This window comes from Tenrec ecaudatus, chromosome 18 (genome assembly GCF_050624435.1).
Source record: "Tenrec ecaudatus isolate mTenEca1 chromosome 18, mTenEca1.hap1, whole genome shotgun sequence".
In the NCBI taxonomy this organism is placed as follows: domain Eukaryota; kingdom Metazoa; phylum Chordata; class Mammalia; order Afrosoricida; family Tenrecidae; genus Tenrec; species Tenrec ecaudatus.
Genome location: NC_134547.1, coordinates 19123988 through 19144780, shown reverse-complemented (window position 1 = coordinate 19144780; position 20793 = coordinate 19123988). Strand labels below are relative to the sequence as shown.

Below are 20793 nucleotides of genomic sequence, written 5' to 3'. Positions count from 1 at the left end.
ATCCTAGATGATTCTGTAAATATGGTAATAATTTATGGCTCAAATCTAAATGTGAGAAACAGCTAAATTGTTTCCAGAGTGGCAAAGTTATTTTGTTAGCTGTATTGGGGTATCGGAATATAAGATGAATGAGAGATTTTAAAAAAAGTTTACAGAAAAGTTATATTCTCATTTAATTCCATGTTCCCACAAATCTTTTCAAGTCCCCTTGTACAATACAGAGGAGTGACTTAGTGACAGTTTTAAGTCTAGTCAATATCGACAGCGGTCTCTCTCTCTCTCAGAACTCTGCCCAGCCACTGTGAGAATAACTCTCGGAGGATGAGAGGCTAGCTAAAATCACTCTAGATTAGCCAGCCCCTAGTTAACTCGTTTCTGATTACAGGTACACGAGTGAGCCCAGAATAACCCACCAGCTGAGCCCAGCCAGCCCAGATGGCAGAATCTCAGAACTGTGAACTACGTAAGTGGTTGTGGGTTTAAACCACTACGTTTTATGAATAGTTTTAACCCAGAAAAAAGCTAACTTATACAGGTAGAAGTGAGTACTAGAGACTCATCCCCCAGAGCCTTGTACCAGGCCCACTCCTAGTACACTACTTTCTCTGTTTTTCTTCTACCTGACTGGCTACTCATTCTTTATCTTATTTTTAAGTTCTTTCCTCTCTCAGTTCCTTATCACGATCTGGCCCAAGGCTCAGCCTTTAGACCAGTGGTTCTCAATCCGGGGGTCGAACGACACTTTCATAGGGGTCACCTAAGACCATTGGAAAACACCTGTTTCCGATGGTCTTAGGAACTGAGACACAGCTCCTCTATCTCAACATTCTCACTGACGTTGGCTTTTTATGCATACTGTTGCAAAATGTAGCAATGTAGTTTACTGTTGGTACATTAAGACTGTTACCCATGCTACACCATGCTTCAAGACAAAATTGCATTTATCTGTCATTAGAAATAAATCTTTCACAGTATAGAATTACATATTGTTTTTGTGATTCATCACAATGCTTTATGTTCAACTTGTTACAATGAAAATACATCCTCCATGTCAGATATTTACAGGACGATTCATAACAGTAGCAAAATGACAGTTATGAAGTAGCAATGAAACTAATTTTATGTTTGGGGTCACCACCACATGAGGAATTGTATTCAAGGGTCACAGCATGAGGAAGGTTGAGAACCACTGCTCTAGACCGCCCTTCACCTGTGTCTAGGTCCACTACACAGATATGTAATCTCGCTCACTATCAAGAAAATAAAAAAGCAGCATGTATTCTTGGACTTGACCTTCCTTCTGCCCACAAGACCCTCCAAACGCCTGGACAAATCTCTCTTCCTGTGGACTCGATTCTATCTCACAGCATCCCCAGAGAACAGAGTAGAATTGCCTCAACTATGGACAGTGGAAGAGGTCTCTGAAGGTCGGCTGACATCTCAACTTTGGCCCACTGATGCGGATTTCGGCCTTGTGGTTTCCAGAACCACAAGAGAATAGTCTTTTCTTGTTTGAAGCCACCATGTTTGTGCTCTTGTGTTATAACGGCCACAGGAAACCCACACACAGGTGAGTTGGCTAGAGACAGGGGGCTGTCCCTGCCATGCCTGTACAGGCCCCCTAGAGGAGGTTGGAAGGGACTCAGGCGAGTATTAGCCATGCATGAAGATCCCCCCCTCCCCTGAACTGGGCATCCTCCAATTCAAGACCCCAGCCAGGTGGGTGGTACACCTGGGCAGCCCAAACTAGGTCCAGGTGAGCTTAATTCAGCCAATGGGGTCAACCAATACCTTCAACCATGCCTCCCCAGCCCGAGGCTTGAACTACCCTGGCTGTGGGAAGGCTGGCCTCTTTTGACCTTGCTCCAGCCCGTCTCCCGCCACCCCCACCCCCCACATGCTCTCTCTGGCCTCAGCGCTGCGCATGTGGGTGCGCTGTCCTACGAAGTTGCTCTGGTCCAGTTGTGAACTTCTGCACGGCTCCCCTCCCTGAAACCGCGGTACTCTTCTGAGACGGTAAAACCTGAAACCTCTCCCGTCCTTCACCAAAACTCCCTTGGATGACAAAACCGGCTTCGGCGTGAATGCTTCTCGTGCGAAGCCAAGGACCCAGGCAATCCCCACCTGAGAGTCCTCACACACATCTGTCCGCGAGCAGATGGGGACAGAACTGCTGAGTCTCCCCTGCAGCCCCCGGGCCCTCCCGGCCCACCCCAAGCCCTTGCTCACCGGCAGGTACCGGCCATCGTGGACGCAGCCACAGTGGCCGACGGGGACGCAGACTCCGTTGGACAGGAGGAAGCGGTCGTCACACTCACAGCCCTCAAAGCAGCGGGTGGTGCAGCCCGTGGGGCCGGAGAGGGCGGCGCAGGAGCCCTGGCAGGAGCGTGTGCAGATAGAGTAGTGGCTGTGGGCTGGGCACTGCAGAGCTGCGAGGGAAGAGGCAGGGGAGGTCATGGCTCCGTGGGACGCTACCTAATTCAAGGGGCTGCAGTCTCCCAAACCCAGGCTCTGCCCTGACTGACTGGAGGGCCTGGGATTGACTCATCCTCACAGGGACCCCAGAGAACTGAGCAGAGCCACCTCTGTGGGTTTCTGAACCTGCCACTCCTGCTGGAAGCAGACAGCCTCGTCTTTCTCCCGAGGAGTGGCTGGTGGATTTGAACCACTGACTCTATAGCTAGCAGCCCAATACTTAACCCACTGGGCTGTAGGAGTCAGGATTGACACCGTAGTGAGCTTGGTGTGTGGTTGACTGAATGCTCAGTCTTGGGTGATGCCCTGCTGGGGACAAGTGAGATGCAGTCAGCCCCAAGCCCTGGTTTCGGGAAGTTCCTATCTGGAATGAGAGTGCAGCAGGGCCCAGAGGGATGTGGGTGGTGCAGCCAGATGGGTCAAGGATGTAACGGAGGCCGGAGGATTCCCCCCAGGGTCAGACTCCGAGCTCCAACTAGTTAAACCAGGAGATGGCGTGGCTGTGCAGGGCAGGAGAGCTCTGGAGCAGAATGGGGACGCCCGTTGGGAACACTGCGGGCACAAGGGACCCTTGAGGACCCTCTGGGAAGGGTGTCCGGCAGGCGGCTGGAGCCCTGGGGCTGGCAGTCAGGACCACAGGTTAGAACTGGAGGCAGGTGGTGGCCCTTGCCAGCACTGTAGTGAGACCTGACGCCATGGGGTGGGCGAACATCGGGCATGGGGCTTGCGCTGACCATCTGTGGGGACATGGCTCGCTCTGCCCAGCAGGCTGAGTGAGTCACAGGCTCAGGCTCTCCTGGGTGAGCTCCTGGCCTGCCTACCCTCCCTCCATGTCACCACAAAGTCTAGGACAGAGCTCTCTGGAAGGACAGTTGCAGAGTTTGGGGAGAAGGGTCCCCATGAGAGGAGTGTGAGAAGGCAGCTGCAGAGGAGGAGCATGCACCAGCCGGGAGAGGTACTCTCAGAGATGAGTCCCGAGCAGGAGCAAGCGGGGAGACCCCTAGGGCCAGGCCTGGCATCCCCGGGAGGGAGGGGGGCTGCGGGCACTCACGACAGAAGCTGTCTGTCCTCCAGGGCTTCAGGGCCACGCCAGCGGCCTGGCAGGCGGCGGTGTAAGCGGCCAGGCTGCGGCACAGGAAAGCGATGTCACCCTTCTGGGCGCACATGTCGTACACGCACTGGCGGAAGTACTCCGAGGGGTTCAGGACTTTGTGGCAGGCTGCGAAGGGGCCCTGGGCGTCCAGCAGCCGCCCGCAGGCCTGGCTGCTCTCGTAGGGCGCCGTCTCCTCCGCGGAGCACACGGGGCAGCCGTGCGGCCCGCAGCCCTCGCTGCAGCCCGGGGAGGAGCTGGGCGCGCGCCACGCGGCGCCGAAGGCCTCCACGCTGGGGGCCGCGTGGCCGTTGGGCAGCACGAAGTCGTCGCTCCAGTTGCCGTTGAAGTTCCCGCAGAGGCCGCAGAGGCGGCTGCGGAAGGGGCTGGGGATGGAGATGAGGATGTGGGCGTCGCCGTCAAACAGCAGCCGGAGCCCCTTGGCGGACTGCAGAATCAAGTTGCGGCCCTCGGCGGTCACCCGCACGGGGCCCACGGCCACAGGCACAGTCACAGCCTCGTCGTCCACGGAGACCTGGTGGGAGAGGCCAGGTGGGTCAGGGGCCCGCCACAGGTGGGGCGGTCCCTTCATGCTCCCAGGGCGGCGCTGTGTCCTCTCAGATGCCCCACAGGGAGGCCATGCCTCCCGGGATGGACTTATGCCCCAGACGGACAGGGAGGGTGGAGAAACTCACTGCCATGCAGACAATTCCGACCCATGGCGACCCTAAAGGACAGGGCAGCACTGTCCCCGTGGGTTTGCAAGACCGCAACCCCTTATGGGAGCAGAGAGCCTCATCTTCCTCCCACGGAGCTGCTGGTGGTTTCAAACTGCTGACTTTGTAGCTAGCAGCCCGATATGTAACCCACTGGGCCACCAGCGTTCCAGGGATAGCAAAGCAGGTGATTTCACCCTCTGACACCCCTCCCTGTGGTAGCTCCCTAATCTGGTGTCAATTTGAGGATTCAGAGTGAAGGGGTGGAGTCCAGCCTGTCCATCAGATTGCAGCATGAGACCTCATTTGGAGGTGCTAAGGAGATAAACATATCACTGCAGGCAGGATGCAGGCAGACGCCCTGCGAGACATAGCAGTTGATAAGACCCATGGAGCTAAGCTAGTGCCCTGAGCTGGAGAAGCCATATGGAGACCCCTGCCAGCACTGAGATGCTTCCACCACCACTGGATCCACAAGACTTCCTACCCACTGGCCTGTGAGCTTCCTGCATTCGGCATCATTGCGTGTGTTTCGTGAGTCTGAAGAGGACTTTATAGATTGGTATCGGACATCTGGGCTAATATCAGGCTTCTGGACTGGGCTGGGACGTTTTCTCAATATTCAATTGTTCTTGTATATAAAACTCTCTATTCTACACGAGTCTCCCTAGATTTGTTTCTCTAGACCACCCAGGCTAACCAACTCCCCACCCACCGCTGAGGGCTGTGTCCTGGTCAGGACCTCAGGATTCCCCTCAGGACACCTCAGGGTGGGCGCCATATCTCTAAGTCTCCCCGAAGTTAGATTATGCCTACTCAGATCTGCCATGGCAGGGCTGATTCCCACCTGTGTGGCCCCAGGTCCCCAGAACAGGGGCATGCCCACTCACCTGCATCCCCCGCGCCAAGCTCACAACATGGCTATCCACCATGACCACCAGGCGCTGGGGGTCTCCAGCCGCATCCTTCTCCAGCACGATGGCAAAGTCCTCATCCCCAGGCTGCGGGTGGCAGACTTGGGCCAGGACATAGGAGCAAGAGCCGTGCAGGTCGTAGACACGCCCATCGAGGGTGACGTAATGGATGCCCCCGCTGGCCAGGCAGCGGCCACAGCCCTTGGGGTGACAGGCCTGGACGCCGTTCTCCAGCTGGCACTCCTCGTGGGGCCCGCAGGCGGCGCCCTCCTGGCAGTGGACCTGGCCTCCCGGGCCGCACTCACAGCGCCGCTCACATTCGGGGCCCGGATAGAAGGTGTGGCCCAGCGGGTAGTAGTGGCCTTCGTGGAGGCAGCCGCACTGGCCCACGGGTACACAGGTGTCGCCGCTGAGCACGAAGCCAGCATCGCAGACGCACCCCTCGCGGCAGGCCGGCTCGCAGCCCTCGGGCACTGAGAGGCTGGGGCAGCTCAGCGGGCAGGAGTTACCACAGAGCTCGTAGTGGCTGTGGGCCGGGCACTGGAGGGCTGTGGGGGCAGAGAGGGATGAGTCAGGCAGCATGAGGGGTGTGGGTGAGGCTTCAAGAACCTGTGCGGCTCTGGTCCTCCCCAGCTACCTGTGCAGCCTTCATAAGGAAGAGCTGGACTCCCACAGGGTGGGGGTGTGGGGGAAGAAAGAGAACCCCATTTATGGAGGGTATCCCGGCTATTGTTGATTTCGTTTCCTGAGTCGGCCTGTGGGATATGCAGTATGCTCATTTAAAACATTAGCTCCTATTCCTCAAGCCTAGCTAGTGGTCTGAGCGGCTAAAAAAAGGGAGGAAAGTCAACCTGAACTGGACTTAGTGACCAACAAGTGCAGCTCAAACAACAATAACACAAGAAGGCTGGACTTCCGGCTGGGAGGTTCTTGCCTGGAGAAGTCACAGCCTTGATAGCTTTGTGGAGTGATTCTACTGGGCACGCAAGGGGGCACCAGGCATAAGGAACTACTCCATAGCCACTCCCACCTACAGTCTGTCCAGGTGGATGTCAGGAACAGATGCATCCAGCCATCTGACTGGCTGGGGAGTGGAGTGGGGGGCAACCAAATATTTCTGACTCCAGGGCTTCAAGTAGGGAAACTTAACTGAGGGGCAGGGTTACAGCCAGGTTTCTCTGACCAGGCTGTGTGTTCACGTGACCCATGCACATTTCTGAGACTCCAGCCAATCTGACTGTTGGGACTTGACCACGTACATCTGATGGGATACTGATCCACATCAGGCATCCCAAGCCCTGACCGGGCATCTGACCAGATGTGTCTCCTCGTTGCCATCAAGTCGATGCGACTCACAGGCACCCCATAGAACAGGGTGGAACTGCCCCTGTGGGTTTCTGGGGCTGTACTTTTTTTTTTTTCTTCACTGTGCAACCTACTTCAGTGTCCGGCGTCCATGGGATAGAGCCAGGCAATGACTCGGGTTACAGTTCACTCTGGCACGGGACATTATGAGAGGCTCATGGGGTCGGGCCTGCCATCAATCCAAACCCATGCACCGGGGCTGCACTCTTTATGGGAGTAGAAAGCCCCGTCTTTCTCTCGAGGAGAGAAAGTGGTTTCGAACTGCCAACCTTGAAGTTTAGTGGCCCAAGGAGTAACTACTATACCACCAGGGCTCCTAGATGTGTCCTAGGGGAGGAATATGTCCAAGGGTGCCGGGTCCACATCAATCAGGGCCTCTCTGACATAGATGGAGAGATACGTGACCATGCACACATCTCTCTGGCAAAGTGAAGCTGACAGGACACAGGAGACCAAGGACAACTGACTCTGTGTGTGTGTGTGTGTGTGTGTGTGTGTACTTCCCAGGGCTAGCTGATTGTGGAAAGATTAAGTGTTGGCCTGCTCACCACAAGGTGGGCAGTTCAAACCCTCCCATTCCGGGAGAGAAATACAGGGGCTCTTGTAAAGACTTAGAGCCTCAACACCCATAGGAATGAATAGTTCTTTGTGGGGTTGCTATGAGTCAGAATCCACTTGAAGTGTGTTTTTTGGTTTTTATTTATTCATTTATTTGTGAGGCTTTGGTTTTAACTGGCTATGAATCTGGCTGGTACAAGGTCAGATTCTAGCTGCTACCTGTGACCAGATATGTCTCAGCGTATTGCTAGAACCAGATGCCGCTGAACGCATCAGACCAACTCAATCTGACCAGTTGGCATTCGAGGTGTAGGCTAGCCTGGAGGCATCTGGGCAGAGTGTTGTCCTGGTATCAATCTGACCAAGTGTCCCTAAGCAGAGATGACCCCAACCCTGTGCATTTGGAGTTGTGGAGCACCCTAGAGACATCTGACCACATGTAAGTCACTAGGATGACCATGCGGCTGGTCCATCAGGCGTATCTCGCTGTGTGACACTAGCAGGCTCATCGGTCCAGTCTCTCTGGCCTACCCATCGCTGAGAGTGCACTGGGCCAAGAGCTCTAATTGGGTGGGTCCGCCTCCCCCACCTCCACTGCGAGCCAGATCCGGTGCCTTTCCGGGCCCAGTTACAAAGGCACCTCTCTGACAGAGATGACTGGTTCCGGTGAGGCAGGATGGACCCTGAATTCTGTCTTAGAGGCCTGTGAGGGGAATGGGGAGCCCCCCCAACCATGTGTCTGACCATGCATTCAGTACTCACGGCAGAAGTCGGGCCGCCTCCACTCGCCCAGCTGGGCTCCAGCGGCCTGGCAGGCTGCTACGTAGGCGGCCACGGCAGGGCAAAGGGCTCCGGGATGGCCCTCGGCCTGGCAGGTGTCCAGCAGGCAGGCCTGGAAGTACTGTGTGGGGGGCACGAGGCCGTGGCAGGGTGCCAGGGGGCCGTCCGGGGCCGAGATCACCCCGCAGGCGTCAGGGCCGGCGAAGGCACCCTGCTGCTCTGGGGTGCACGGTGGCGGGCACGGCCCGGGCACGCACTCCCCGCAGCCCTGGGCGCCGCCCACTTGCCAGCTCCCCGGGTTCTTGTCCAGATCGTCCTCCGGGTTCTTGTTGTAGTTCCCGCACAGGCCGCAGAGGGCGCCCGCGTACGCCGCCGGCACGTGCAGCCGCACGAAGCTGTTTCCGTCGAAAGCCAGCGTGAGCCCGTTGGCGGCCTTCACCACCACGTCGGCGCCGCTCAGGTAGGCGTGCAGGCGCGTGTCCAGGTGGAAGGGCAGCGACGAGAGCTTGCCGTTCACCTGCGGGCGCAGCGCGGTCAGTGGCGGGCCTCCCGGGTCGAGCCCCGGGCCCAACGCCTACCTGCTAGCAGAGTTACCGCCCCACCCGTTTAGAATAGAAATTGTAGCCCCCACCCCACCCCTCCCCACCCCACCCCACCCCACCCCAACCCAACCCATTGCCATCGGTCCAGTTGATTTCCGATTCTTAGCGGGCCCCATAGGACCAGGTAGAACTACGCCCCCTGATACTGTAACTCTTTATGGAAGCTGTAAACTTCCTTTTCCACTGCGGAGGGTCTGAACTGCTGATCTTGGTAAGATGTACAGCCATAACAACTGCTCCAATTAAGCATTCTAGCTACAGTAATGACCTGCACAAAATAACTAGCTACAGTAACTGCTTTCAAATCCCCAGCCGACCCTCCAGTCCGCAGTCACTTACAACGTCTGCCCTGTTCCTTAATAACGACCATACCAATTATGGTTTTCATAAACGAAACAGACACCGCCATTTAGCGTCCTTACGACTGCACCTCCCTTTATGAGACACCCTCCTTGGACAGACAAGGCACCCAGAGGTTAAATGCCTATCCAAGGGGCAGGGAAAATCCAATAATAGCAAACACAAAAACATAACGTGTGCGCCAGCCACTTGAAGAAAACGCATTTTCTAAGCAATGGAACCCTGGTGTGTGTGTGTGGGGGGGGGATGTTGGACATTTCCCTGCTAACTGAAAGGTTCTCGGTTCAAACCCACCAGGCACTACACAGCAAAAAGATGAGGCTACGTGTTCCGGTAAAAATTCAGAGGCTTGGAAACCCTCTGCAAGGTGGCCATGAGTCGGAATCAATTTGTCGGCAGTGTTTCATTTGTTTGGGGGTAACAAGCACTGTCTCGTTTACTCTTCCCAGGACCCTAGATAGACCCTCACTTAACCGGTAAGGAAACTAAGGCACAGAGAGGTCACAAGGTAAGAGGCACTACAGGCCTTCAACCAGGACTGCCTCGCCCCCAGACCCCACGTACAGAACCAACCACTCGACTGCTTCTGATTCCTTTTGTGGCTTCTGCCTAGCTCATGAGTCCTGGCAGTGGGAACTGGTTACATTTTGGGCTGCTAACTGCAAGGTCAGCAGTTCAAAACCACCAGCCGCTTCTTGGGAGAAAGACAGGGCTTTCTACTCCCATGATGAGTTAAAGCCTCAGAAACTCATGAGGGCAGCTGTCCCTGTCCTACAGGGTCACAATGCGTTAGAAGTTAGAATCGAGTCGATGGCAGTGAGGTTAGTGTTCTGGGTTTGGCCCAGCCAGTAAAAACACTAACACTAACAGAACATCCTGTCTGCCATGTGCCGGTCCCCATGATCTTAGAGGTCAGAACAGAGCTGCCCTGTCGGGGTTCTTGGGGTTCCTTAGGTCGAGAAGAGCACATCATGCTTGGGGAAATAGAGGGGCCGTGAGAAAGAGGAAGACCTTCCACCCGATGGATGCACACAGTGGCTGTCACACTGGGCCGGGACAGAACACTGACCGGGAGGATGGCGCAGGCCCACGCAGTGTGCCGACTCGACGCCCCCTCACAACACAACAACACCCTCAATGGGGACTGCCTTTCCTGCTGGGCTCTAACTGCCCATCTGTCCATTCGAGGCTGGACGCTTCACGTCTGTGCTCCCGGGCTCCTCACTATGAACACAAGGATAGCACCTGCCCCCCCCCCCCACCGCCGTGCACTTGAGAATAGTACAGACTCCTCAGGGAAGTGATGCACAAGCCAACTCCCCAACCAAACCCCCTGCCACTGAGTGTGCGCCGACTCATAGTGAGTCTACAGGGCAGGGCCCAGCTGCCCTGAGTCCCTGAGACGGTAACTGTTTACAGAAGGAGAAAGCCCTGTCTTTCTCCCACGGAGCGGCTGGTGGTTTTGAACTGCTGACCTTGTGGGTTGCAGGGCAACGTATCACCACCGCACCACCGGGGCTCCCTGGAGCAATCCAGCGGGGCTGCGAAAACTGAAGCCTACACCTGATCCTGATCCTGATCCTGATCCTAGATTAGGGCCCATAGCAGGAGAAGGACGAGGCTTTCGACTCCCATGAAGAGTTACAACCTCAGAACCCACAGGAGTTCTGTTCTGCCGGGTTTCTGAGTCAGTGATGGCAGTGAGGTGTGGTTTTGTTTCCCTTTTGACCTATGAGTATAGTACAAAAGTCTTTAATAGCCAGGGGGTGCTTAGTTTTCTGGAAAAGGGGCAGTAGGTCGAATCAGTTTGGAGGCTTCTGCTCTATGGGGTTGTCGTTATAGAAGCAGACAGCCTCATCTTTCTCCTGCAGAGCAGCTGGAAGATTTGAACCACTGACCTTGCAGTTAGTGGCTCAATGCCTAATCCACAGTGCCACCCGGGGCTCTCTGAACCCATTTTACAGAGGAGTAAACTGAGGCTTAGAGAGGAGGAGCCCTCTGCTCCAAGCTACAGGGCCCCCCAAACCTTTTCTCTGACACTACCCCATTTCACCACGCTATCGTGGGCCTGTCCTGCGGCCCTAGGGCTGGTCCCCAGCCCTGCTCACCTGCAGCTGCCGGGGCCACTGGGCACTGAGGGTCAGGCTGTGCTTGTACATGTGGAGGGTGACGCTGCGGGTGTAGCTGACGGCCTGGCTGCCCCGGTGCTCATTGGCCACCGTGACCGTGAAGTTCTCGGTGCCCGCGGGCGGCGTCTTGCAGGGCGCGCTCAGCAGGTACTCGCAGGCGCCTTGGAAGTCAAAGCGCTTCCCATCCAGGGTGATGTAGTGGGGGTCGCCCCAAGCCTGGCACTCAGCTGTGCTGATGGGGTGGCAGCCGTGCTGGCCCGAGGGCAGGAGGGCACACTCCTCACCCTGCCCGCAGCTGGCGGGTCTGCAGACCAGGGAGCCGCCCCCGGGCCCGCAGCGGCAGTGCTGGGAGCAGGTGCTGTCGGCCCAGAACTCGCTGCCGGCCTCATGGTAGGTGCCGTTGGCCCAGCAGCCGCAGCCCCCGTCCAGGGGCACGCAGTGGTCAACACTCAACACGAAGCCTGGGTCACACTGGCAACCTTCTGCACAGGGGCCCTCGCAGAGGCTGGGTTCCGCGGGGGGCGCAGGGGATGGGCAGCTGGCCGGGCAGGGTGGACCACAGAGCTCATAGTGGCTGTTGTCCGGGCAGGTGATGCCTGTAGGTGGAAGGAGGGAGAGGGAGAGATTGGGGTCAACGAGCGGGGTCTGAGCACCAAGACTGACTGATGGCCGAGAAGACAGAGACAAAGAGATAACAGTGAGAGAGTTGGAGGAGTTACAGCGAGGCTTCCCTCCCGCACCAGGGCCCAGAAGGGACCAAGAGGGAGAGATGGATGGAGAGTCAGAGAAAGAGAGAGAAGCCAGGGGGGCCCAGACTGAGCACGACAGAGCCAGACGGGATGAGGTAGGTAGAGGCTCCGGCAGGGGCAGGAGAGACGAGACAGAGAGCCCAGGAGAAGCTCAAAGAGTCGGGAGGGAGATGGCGAGACAGAGAGACGCAGGGAGGTAGAAGCCAAGAGACCAGCTGATGTCGGGGTTCAGGAGGGAAACCAGGGTCCCCAGCCCGGCCTGCCCAGCTCCCCAGCACTCACTGCAGCCTGCCTGCTCCCGCCAGTCCTCGATGGTGACCCCTGCAGCCTGGCAGGCGGCGGCGTAGGCGGCCAGCGACTGGCAGAGGATGTCCAGGGCCCCGCCGCCCAGGCAGACGTCCAGCACGCAGCCCTTGAAGAAGCTCTCGGGCGGCACGTGGGCATGGCACTTGTCAAAGGGGCCTCCCGCTCCAGGGGCCAGGGGCCCGCAGAAGCCAGGGCCCTCATATTCCTCCTGCCGGTCCGCGGGACACGTTGGGCAGTTGCCCTGACACACGTCCCAGCACAGCGGGTCCCAGCCAGGGACCCGCCAGCTGCCGCCCCAGACAGGGATGGAGGGTGCCAGCGTGCCGTTGGGGAAGGCCTGGTCGTTGCCTGGGTTGCCATCCATGTTTCCGCAGAGCCCGCACACCGCGCCGTGGTAACTGCTGGGCAGCGTCACCTCCACCCGCCAGTCCCAGTCGTAGGTGACCTGCAGCCCGAAGTCTGCCACCAGCACCGCCTTCGACGCGCCGTGGGTCACTACCAGGCGTCCACCAGCCGCGGAGGCAGGCAGTGCCGTCAGCACCCCGTTCACCTGGGGAGGAAGGGCTGTCAGTCCAGGGCAGAGGCCCCGTCGTGGCTTCTTGCTCATGACTCTGGAGGTGTCTCACACACGTGGGCCTCTGCTCTGACCCAGAACGGAGCCTCACATCACTTCTCTTTCTAAGTTTGTATCCGCCTGGGTCCGGCTCCCTTTCTACCCCTCCCTCCTCCCCACCTGTCTGCCTCCCTATCTGTCTCTGAATTCTCTTTCTCCGTCTTTCTTCAGGGTGGTGGCGGTGAAGGGTGTCAGGACGCTGACCCCAGAGCCCTCCGTGTCTGGGCCTTTTCCTCTTTACACCGTTGACCCGCTCTCTTGTCTCTCCGTCTTTGCTCTCTCTACGTTCCCTCTTTCTGAGTCCAGCTTTCTTTTCGGGCCTTTCTGCAGAGCTCTTACATCCCCCCCCACACCCCATGCACCCCCCCCACACACACACTTCTAAGTCCTCACTTTTTGGGTGTTCTCTCTCTCTCTCTTAGTCCAGCTCTCCTGGTCTCTCCCTGGCTCTCCTCTCTCCCCTCTGACCCCACTGTTTCTGCATCTGTCCTCACTGCTTCCTCTGAGCATCTCCAGGCCCTGCCCGCCCTCCCACTCACCCAGCACCATAGGGGGGAGTGGGAGGGGGCAGGAGCCACCCGGTTCCATCCCTTACTCTCTTGCTCAGAGTGCTATCCACCTGCGCCTCCGTTTCCTCTCCCCCTCTGGCCTCGCTGTGCCCATGTCTCTAACGCTTCTCATTGGCGCCTTGATTCACCAGGTGCCTACCTGGGCCTGACCTGGAGCTGAACACTTTGTAGGTGCCACCTGGGCGTTGGGGGCGGGGAGTACAGGGATACTCCAATCCCCACTTGACAGGTGGGGAAATTGAGTCCCATCAAGGCAAGTCTCTAAGACCACTCGACTCATAGGATAGAGAATCTAGAGTCTAATCCAGGAGCTTTTGTGAAAGAAGCAAGGTTTTGAAGCTCCACAGGAAAGCCCTTAGCGGGGGTGGAGGAGCCAGGGGGTGGCGGGGTGGGAGGCGGGCTGGGGGAGGGAGGATTCACTCAAGGCCCTGGAGCAGGGTAGAACTGCCCCTGTGGGTTTCCAAGGCTGTAAATCTTTATGGAAGGAGAAAGCCTCATCTTTCTCCTACAGAGTAGCTGGTAGTTTTGAACTGCTGACCTTGAGGTTAGCAATCCAACTCTTAACCACTATGCCACCAGGGGTCCTATTAGGACCAGGCTCAGTTTCATGCCCGAGAGAAGGAAGATGGACGGCCCTTTTTGTTCTGGCCCCACAGAAAGTGGAGGAGCAAGACCTGGCAGGAGCCCCCAACCCTGCCCGGTGCTCAGGGGCTCCTCCTGCTGGCCGTACCCGGACTTGGCCGATCTCTCCCTTGTGGATGGAGATGTTGGTGCCCAGGGCAGACACAGTGACCAGCCTCACGTAGGACACGGCGGGGTTGCCCCGGTTCTCATTCTTGGTGGTGACGGTGAAGGGTGTCAGGCCCTGGGCGCTGACCCCGGGGCAGCCAGCTGCTGCCAGCACGTAGCTGCAGGTGCCCTGGAAGTCGAAGTCCCGGCCGTCGAAGGAGTGGTAGTGTGGGTCACCCCACAGCCAGCACGTGGCCTGGTAGTTGGGCACGCACACGCCCTGGCCACCCTCATCCTTGCATGTCTCCTGTGGCCGACACGTCACGCCGTGGCATGGGTCTGGGGGCAGAGGAGAGACGGTCTCAGGGGGCTGCTCAGCAGGAAGCCAGCTGATCCCCAGCACTGCCAAGTCTGCTTTGGGAACAGGCTCCGAGGGCTGCCCTAGACCAACCCCACGCTCCAGGGTCCTCACACATCAACCAACCCACCAACCCACTGCCATCGGGTTGATTCCGACTCAGTGTGACCCTGTGTGGGGTCTTTACGGACACATACGGTCTCATCTTTTTCTACTAGAGTGGCTGCTGGATTTGAACTGCCCACCTTGAAGTCAGCAGTCTTACCTGGGCCACCAGGGCTCCTTACTGGATCCACATTTTGATGTGGCCGAGACCCAGCCCTGCCCCCCGCCCCCCGAGTTTCCCTGTATCTGACACCAGGCCTGAGTGGACGGTGTGGCCCCAGAAGGCCCCCATATCTGAGATCCAGGACTGTGTCTGAGGCCCAGCCCCCGAGTGTTCTTGTTGGTGATCCCTTAGATTTTCAGGGGACTAAGTTTGACCACGTCTGAGACCTGACTTCAAAGCCAAAGTATCCAAGTCTCATGACCTGATGGTCCCTCCAGGCCAGGCTCCGTCCCTGGGTGGCTGGATCTGAGACCCCTGGACCTTGGGGTCTCATTTATGAGACTCGTACCCTGAGGGTCTCTGTGTCCAAGACCCTTTCTCTGGAATCCCTGTATCTAAGACCCTAACCTTAAAAATGCCCTTCCCTTTCCCAGAACGCCAGGGATAGGTTTCTTTGGCGCAGTGCTAGGCTTGGCCACTAGAGGGTGTTGAAGGGACACTTCCCGTGTCCGTTGTGAGAACGGTTCTCTCGGACTCGCTGACCTAATGGGCCAGCAGGGGCCTCAGCAGGATGCTTCCCAATGGGTTTTGGCAGCACCTCTGTGGGTGCAAGCCTCAACCCCCAAACTGAAGCCCTTGAGGTGGAGTCCATTCTCACAGCGACCCCACGCTCTGCGGAGTAGAATTGCTCCGTAGGGTTTTCTTGGCTCTAACCTTGATGGGGAGGGAGGACTGCTGGTGGGGGGGGGGTGGCTATGTGACGGAGTGGCTATGTGACAGGCTGCGACCACAAGGTCAGCAGTTCAAAGCCACCAGCTCCTCCTCCTCCTCCTCCTCCTCCTCCTCCTCCTCCTCCTCCTCCTCCTCCTCCTCCTCCTCCTCCTCCTCCTCCTCCAAGGGAGACAGCCAGGGCTCTCTGCTCTCGTAACAGGGTGCTGGAAACCCACAGGGCAGGGCAGGGCTGTCCCCGGGGGACCTGACGGCAACAACAGCGAGGTCTGTATGATGCTGACAGAGAGGTGCTGACAGAGAGGTCAGAGGTTCAAGGCTACACAGGACCCCCTGGGCGTGCCACGGGGCACAGTTTACTCAGAGAGAATGCGACATGGCCAGTGGAGTCCACTCAATGATGACCACATTCTCTGTGTGGTCCCCGTCTCTTGAGGGGAGCCCCACCCCTAACCCCTAGCCCAGAGCCCATATTCCTTTAGGAGTCTTCTGCCTGTGGCGGGGCAGGTGGGGGTGACTCTTTGTCCCAACTTAGTCTGGGAGGAGTCCCAGGCCTGAGAGACTGCCCCTGGAAATAGCTGGTCCTTGTTTTGGGGCCGAGGGGCACCCCCTAAGGCCCCAGCCTGGGTGGCATCTTTGCGGGAGACCTCAAAGCTCTGCTTCCCGTGCCTGGTCCCTCTGTCTTTGGGTGACAGCCTGTCTTTGCCAAGCAGATTTCCTTAGAAATCCTTGGCCTTGCTCGTCCGCCCTACTTACTACCACAGCTCCTATCCTGCCTCATCCCAAGCGTCCCTGGGACAAGGGCTTCTCTGAAACCCTGCCGGGGGGGAAGGTCCCCAGGAGCCCCCATGAGGATCACACCAGCCCCCAGCCCGAGCCCCCATGCCCACAGCCCCAGCCCGGCACCTTTGGTGATGCAGCTCAGGACCCCGTCCACGGGCTGGCACACCTGCCCGGGCTTGCAGCTGTGGGCCTCGCACACCATGCCCCGCCCCGCGTGGCACACGCACTTCTGCCGGCAGTGGTCAATGAGGACGGTCTGCTCGGGCTGCAGGGACAGCGGATGGGAAGGCCTGAGAGCAGGAGCGGTGGGGCAGGTGGGGCCCGAGGAAGTGACACGCGTGGGCCCAGTATGCGGCGGTTGAGCGAGGAGCAGAACGAGGGGCTGAGGAAGACCCAGGTGGGAGAGGACATGCCCGAGGGGGGCGGGGCTGAGGCCCTGGGGAGAGTGGGGTGGGAGGTGCGGGGCCTGGGGCGGGGAGGGGAGGGCGGGTGCCTACATCGTAGTAGACGCCCTCGTGGTAGCAGCCGCACTTCTCCATGGGCACGCAGCCTTGGCTGTCCCAGAGGAAGCCGGGGTTGCACTGGCAGCCCTCAGCGCAGCCGTCGGGGCACTGCGGGGGGGCGCTGAGGGCCGAGCAGCCCAGCGAGCAGGTGTCCGCACACAGTTCATAGTGGCTGTTGGGGGGGCACGGCATTGCTGCAAAGAGAGGGTGCTGGTCAGAGCCCCCAAGGGCCCAGGGGCTGCTCCTGTGCCTTAGCCAGAGTCCTCTCCACCCTGTCCTCTCCCCTCCCAACCCTCAGTCTCCCCTCTGCCCCTCGAGACCCCCTCTACCTTCAGTGTGCTCCTGCCCGCAGTGTCCCCTCTTTGTCCTCAGTCTACTCCCCCGCCCTCCCACTCACGGCAGAAAGTCTCGCTTCTCCAAGGCTCCACGTGGCCGCCGGCGGCCTGGCAGGCGCTGACGTAGGCGTGGACGCTGCTGCAGAGGATGCTGAGGTTGCCGCCGCCCAGGCAGAGGTCGAAGACACACTCCTGCAGGGGGCCCTGAGGGGCCAGCAGCTTGTGGCAGGCGGCCAGCGGCCCCGTGGGGTTGGTGAGGAATCCGCAGAACTGCTCCTGCTGGTACTTCTGCTCCAGGTCGGGCGGGCACTGGGTGTCAGGGGGACAGCCCTCCTCGCCAGGCGCACAGGTGGGCGGCGGCAGGCAGGGCGAGCCGGGCACCGCCTCCTCCCAGGCGTTGCCGAACTCATTGGGGCCACTGGCCTGGGAGCCGTCCGGCTTCTGGAAGTCGTCCTGGGGGTCTCCGTTGTAGTTCCCGCACAGGCCACACAGCTGCCGGTAGTAGTTGCCGGGGATGGTGACCCGCACGTAGTACACGAGGTCGTAGGCCACGCGCAGGCCGAAGTCCGTCTCCACCACCACGTCCGAGCCGTGCTGGGAGGCCCGGATCCGGCCGTCGGCCAGCACCACGGGCAGCTTCATGTCCACGCCGTTCACCTGGGGGTGCAGAGGCCACGCCTCAGAGGGGGCACGTGATGGGGACAGGGCCTCGGCCAAGCCCCCGCCTGACATCCAGGATCTGTGTAGCCTCGTCTCTCTGAGCCTCAGTTTCCCTAGGTGTAACACGGGTCTGACGGCAGAGTCCCAAGGGGCTAGCGACTTCACCAAACGGAAGCCCCAAACTCACGGCCAGCGGAGTCAGTGCTGTCTTCAAACCACTGGGGAGGCCAGGGCCCAGCTGCCCCTGTGGGTTTCTGAGCCTGTCACTCTTGAAGGGAGTCGAAAGCCTCCTCTTTCTCCCAGAGAGAGCCTGGTGGATTCGAACTGCAGCCCTCAAGACGTGGGACAGACCCGGGCACAGAGTGAGTCATTTGTAGCCGGTCTGGTGCACAGCAAGCCCCTGATTCGGTCAGCAGTGTGCCCGTGCTCGCGTGGGCAATACTGCTGCTAGGACAGGGGTCGGCGCACTTTGAGACGGAAGAGCCAATCCTGCCCCTCACGAGCATTTAGCAATGATGTGAGAGCCATACCTATATTTTACCGTGGGGGAGGGGGGTCCTGTGGTGGGGTGGTGGGGCACAAGGGGCACGACTGTCCTGGAGTCCAGGAAGAAAAGGGATGGTTGGAAACGGGCTGTGGTCGCAATGGTACAAGTCTGCCTGACGTGACCGGACTATGGGACGATATGACAGACGTGACTGACTCCCCACGAATAAGAAACTTAAAAAGTAGATTTTTTGGGTAGGAGCCAGAATAAAATGATTTTTTAAAAAAGCAGATTTTTACAAACAAGGGAAATTTAAAATGATATTGTCAATGGGACTATGCCCGTTTCTGTTTCACTGTCAATTTCACATCAAAGCCACGTGTACAGACGGGCCGAGAGCTGCGGTTTGCAGGCCTTGCACCGAGGACAGGGGCCCTGGTGGTGACTCGCAGTGGTGACTCGTCGGACTGTGATCCGCATGGTTGGCAGTTCGAAACCACCAGGAGTGAGACTGGGCTTTCTGCTCCCATCAGTGGTTGTAGTCCGGGACACCCATGGGGGGTTCGCTATGAGTCGGCATGGGCTCGATGGCAGTGAGGCTGGCCTTTCGGTCCTAGGACAGGGCTATGGGTCCCCCAGGGGGTCTCACTCTGACTCAGTGCCCCTGTGCTCACGCCTCTGCTCTAGTGTAAGGATGATGCCCAACTGCAGAGCAGGACCCCGCTGGGTGGAGCGTGCATGCTGCCCCCTGGCGGGCTGCCCTGGGGTCCAGGCCTGCTCCGCAGGGGACTTGGGGCCAGTGGTGGGACCTCCCGTTCGGAGCACGAACGGGAACCTCACTCCTCACAGTCTTCGCGGTTCCTCACAAGCCACCTGGTTAGGAAAGGCCCAGCAGGCCTGGGGTCAGCCGGACACGGGAGCTGCTGCCACTGGTGTCCTGCTCTCCTCTGTGGCCGAGGGGTGACGGGGCCAGCTGGGAAAGGGCAGCACCCACCCACCCAGCACCCACCCACCCAGCGTGCTCTGCTCTTGGGCCTTCCTGGCCCGGAACGTTCCAAACCTCGGACTGCATCATGTGCAGGCCCAGGTCCTAAGGGGCTTCATTCCTTGGACCCTGACTCTGGGCTCTGCCAGCCACCCCCAGGCCCCTCCCACTCTGAGCTCTGGACCCCCCCGGCCCCCAGTTCTCACCGTGACCTGCCACTTGTTCTGCTCCAGCCGCAGGGTGAAGTTGGCCACCTGGACGGTGATCACTCTGGTCACACTGACTCGCCCGTTGCCCCAGGCCACGTTCTCCTGCAGGACGGCGAAGGAGTGCAGGCCGGGCCGGGTCCCGCAGGTCCGGGCCAGCGCGTACACGCAGGTGCCCATGAAGTCGTAGCGGCGGCCGTCGAAGGTGGTGTAGTGGGGGTCTCCTGACGCTTGGCAGGTGGCCGAGCCCACAGCCACGCAGCCCAGGGAGCCGGCGGACGGCTGGCAGGCCTCATGCGGGCCGCAGCCAGCGGGCTCGCAGGACACCAGGCCGCCCTCCTGGCAGTGGCAGAGGGACTCGCAGCCCGGGCCGGGGTAGAAGGTCTCTCCGGGTGGGTGGTAGGCGCCTTGGTGCACGCAGCCGCAGGCGGCCAGGGGCACGCAGATCTCGCCATTGAGCGCGAAGCCCTCGTCGCACACACAGCCCTCCTGGCAGTGGGAGCCACAGCCCCCAGGCACGGGGAGGTCTCCGCAGGACAGCGGGCAGCCGTAGGAACAGGCCTCATAGTGACTGTTTGCCGGACAGGTGAGTGCTGTGGGGAGAGGAGTCATCAGACCCAGAGTCCCTGCTCCCCAAACCCCAGCTCCAGTCTCCCCTCCATCTGGGCAGTCTCCCCAAAGAGCACAAGAGAGTAGAACCCAAACAGGGTCAGGCATCTGTGCCGCCCCAGAGGGTAGCCACTAGACCCCCAAACCTACACCACACTCCCTGCCAACTGCGCCTAGCATAGCCCATGGGACCGGGTCGAACTGCCCAGTGAGTTCCCGAGACCGTAACCGACTACGTTAGCAGAAAGCCCGTCTTCCTCCCTGGGAACGGCTGGTGGATTCGACACACCAGCCTGGCACGACACACCAGCCAGGGCTCCTGTCCTCCACGCACGGCGATCGATGGCAACGCATTTGAACGCAATGTGAGTGAGATTCAGTCCCTCGGCGATGGGAGCCACCAGTGGTTCAGGGGCTCGCTAGCTGCCCGCTGTGATTGGAGGCTGCCCATGCCCACCGGGCGAAGTCGTGGCCCACACGCCAGTTTAGTGGCTGCCGTGGCGTCCTCACGGGGGTGTTTGGCGAGAGGGCCAGTGGCCGTGGGTAGAGAAGGTGGCCTTCCAGAAGGTGGCCTGACAGCACGGGACATACCACGATGCCGTGACAGGACATGAGACACCACCTCGAGGAGGCCACACCAGTGCAAGGTGGGGCCCACGGCAACCGGCAAGAGGCGCCCAGACTTAGCTCACTGCCTGCCCGTCGGCCCCACGGCACACCAGCCGCCCCGAGGGCAGGGTAGAACCGCCCTGGGGGGTTCTGAGACCGGAGCTCTGCACGGGGAGCAGAAAGCCTCCTCTTTCTCTTGCCGAGCGGCTGGTGAGTTTGAACGGCTGACCTTGCGTTTAACAGCCCCGTGCAGCACCACTATGCGGCCGCCCACGGGGCCTCGCAGATGTCACGTGGGGCCGGGAA

General features: G+C 59.3%; 1 protein-coding gene and 1 non-coding gene across 2 annotated transcripts in view; both read right to left on the bottom strand.

Moving 5' to 3' along the window:
• FCGBP (Fc gamma binding protein) overlaps positions 1-20793 on the bottom strand; it is a 38317-nt gene that overhangs the window by 5403 nt on the left and 12121 nt on the right. Inside the window, exons 7-17 of the mRNA XM_075536646.1 lie at positions 19270-19862; positions 16994-17588; positions 16591-16790; positions 16217-16358; positions 13957-14294; positions 12021-12594; positions 10969-11585; positions 7881-8415; positions 5172-5743; positions 3527-4100; positions 2230-2429 (exon numbers count right to left, since the gene is read on the bottom strand). Coding sequence (XP_075392761.1) covers positions 2230-2429; positions 3527-4100; positions 5172-5743; positions 7881-8415; positions 10969-11585; positions 12021-12594; positions 13957-14294; positions 16217-16358; positions 16591-16790; positions 16994-17588; positions 19270-19862 — 4940 coding nt within the window. The remainder of the gene's footprint in view (positions 1-2229; positions 2430-3526; positions 4101-5171; positions 5744-7880; positions 8416-10968; positions 11586-12020; positions 12595-13956; positions 14295-16216; positions 16359-16590; positions 16791-16993; positions 17589-19269; positions 19863-20793) is intronic.
• On the bottom strand, positions 6620-6752 carry LOC142432930 (small nucleolar RNA SNORA42/SNORA80 family). The gene has a single exon (XR_012781013.1). It is a non-coding gene; the product is annotated as a small nucleolar RNA SNORA42/SNORA80 family (small nucleolar RNA).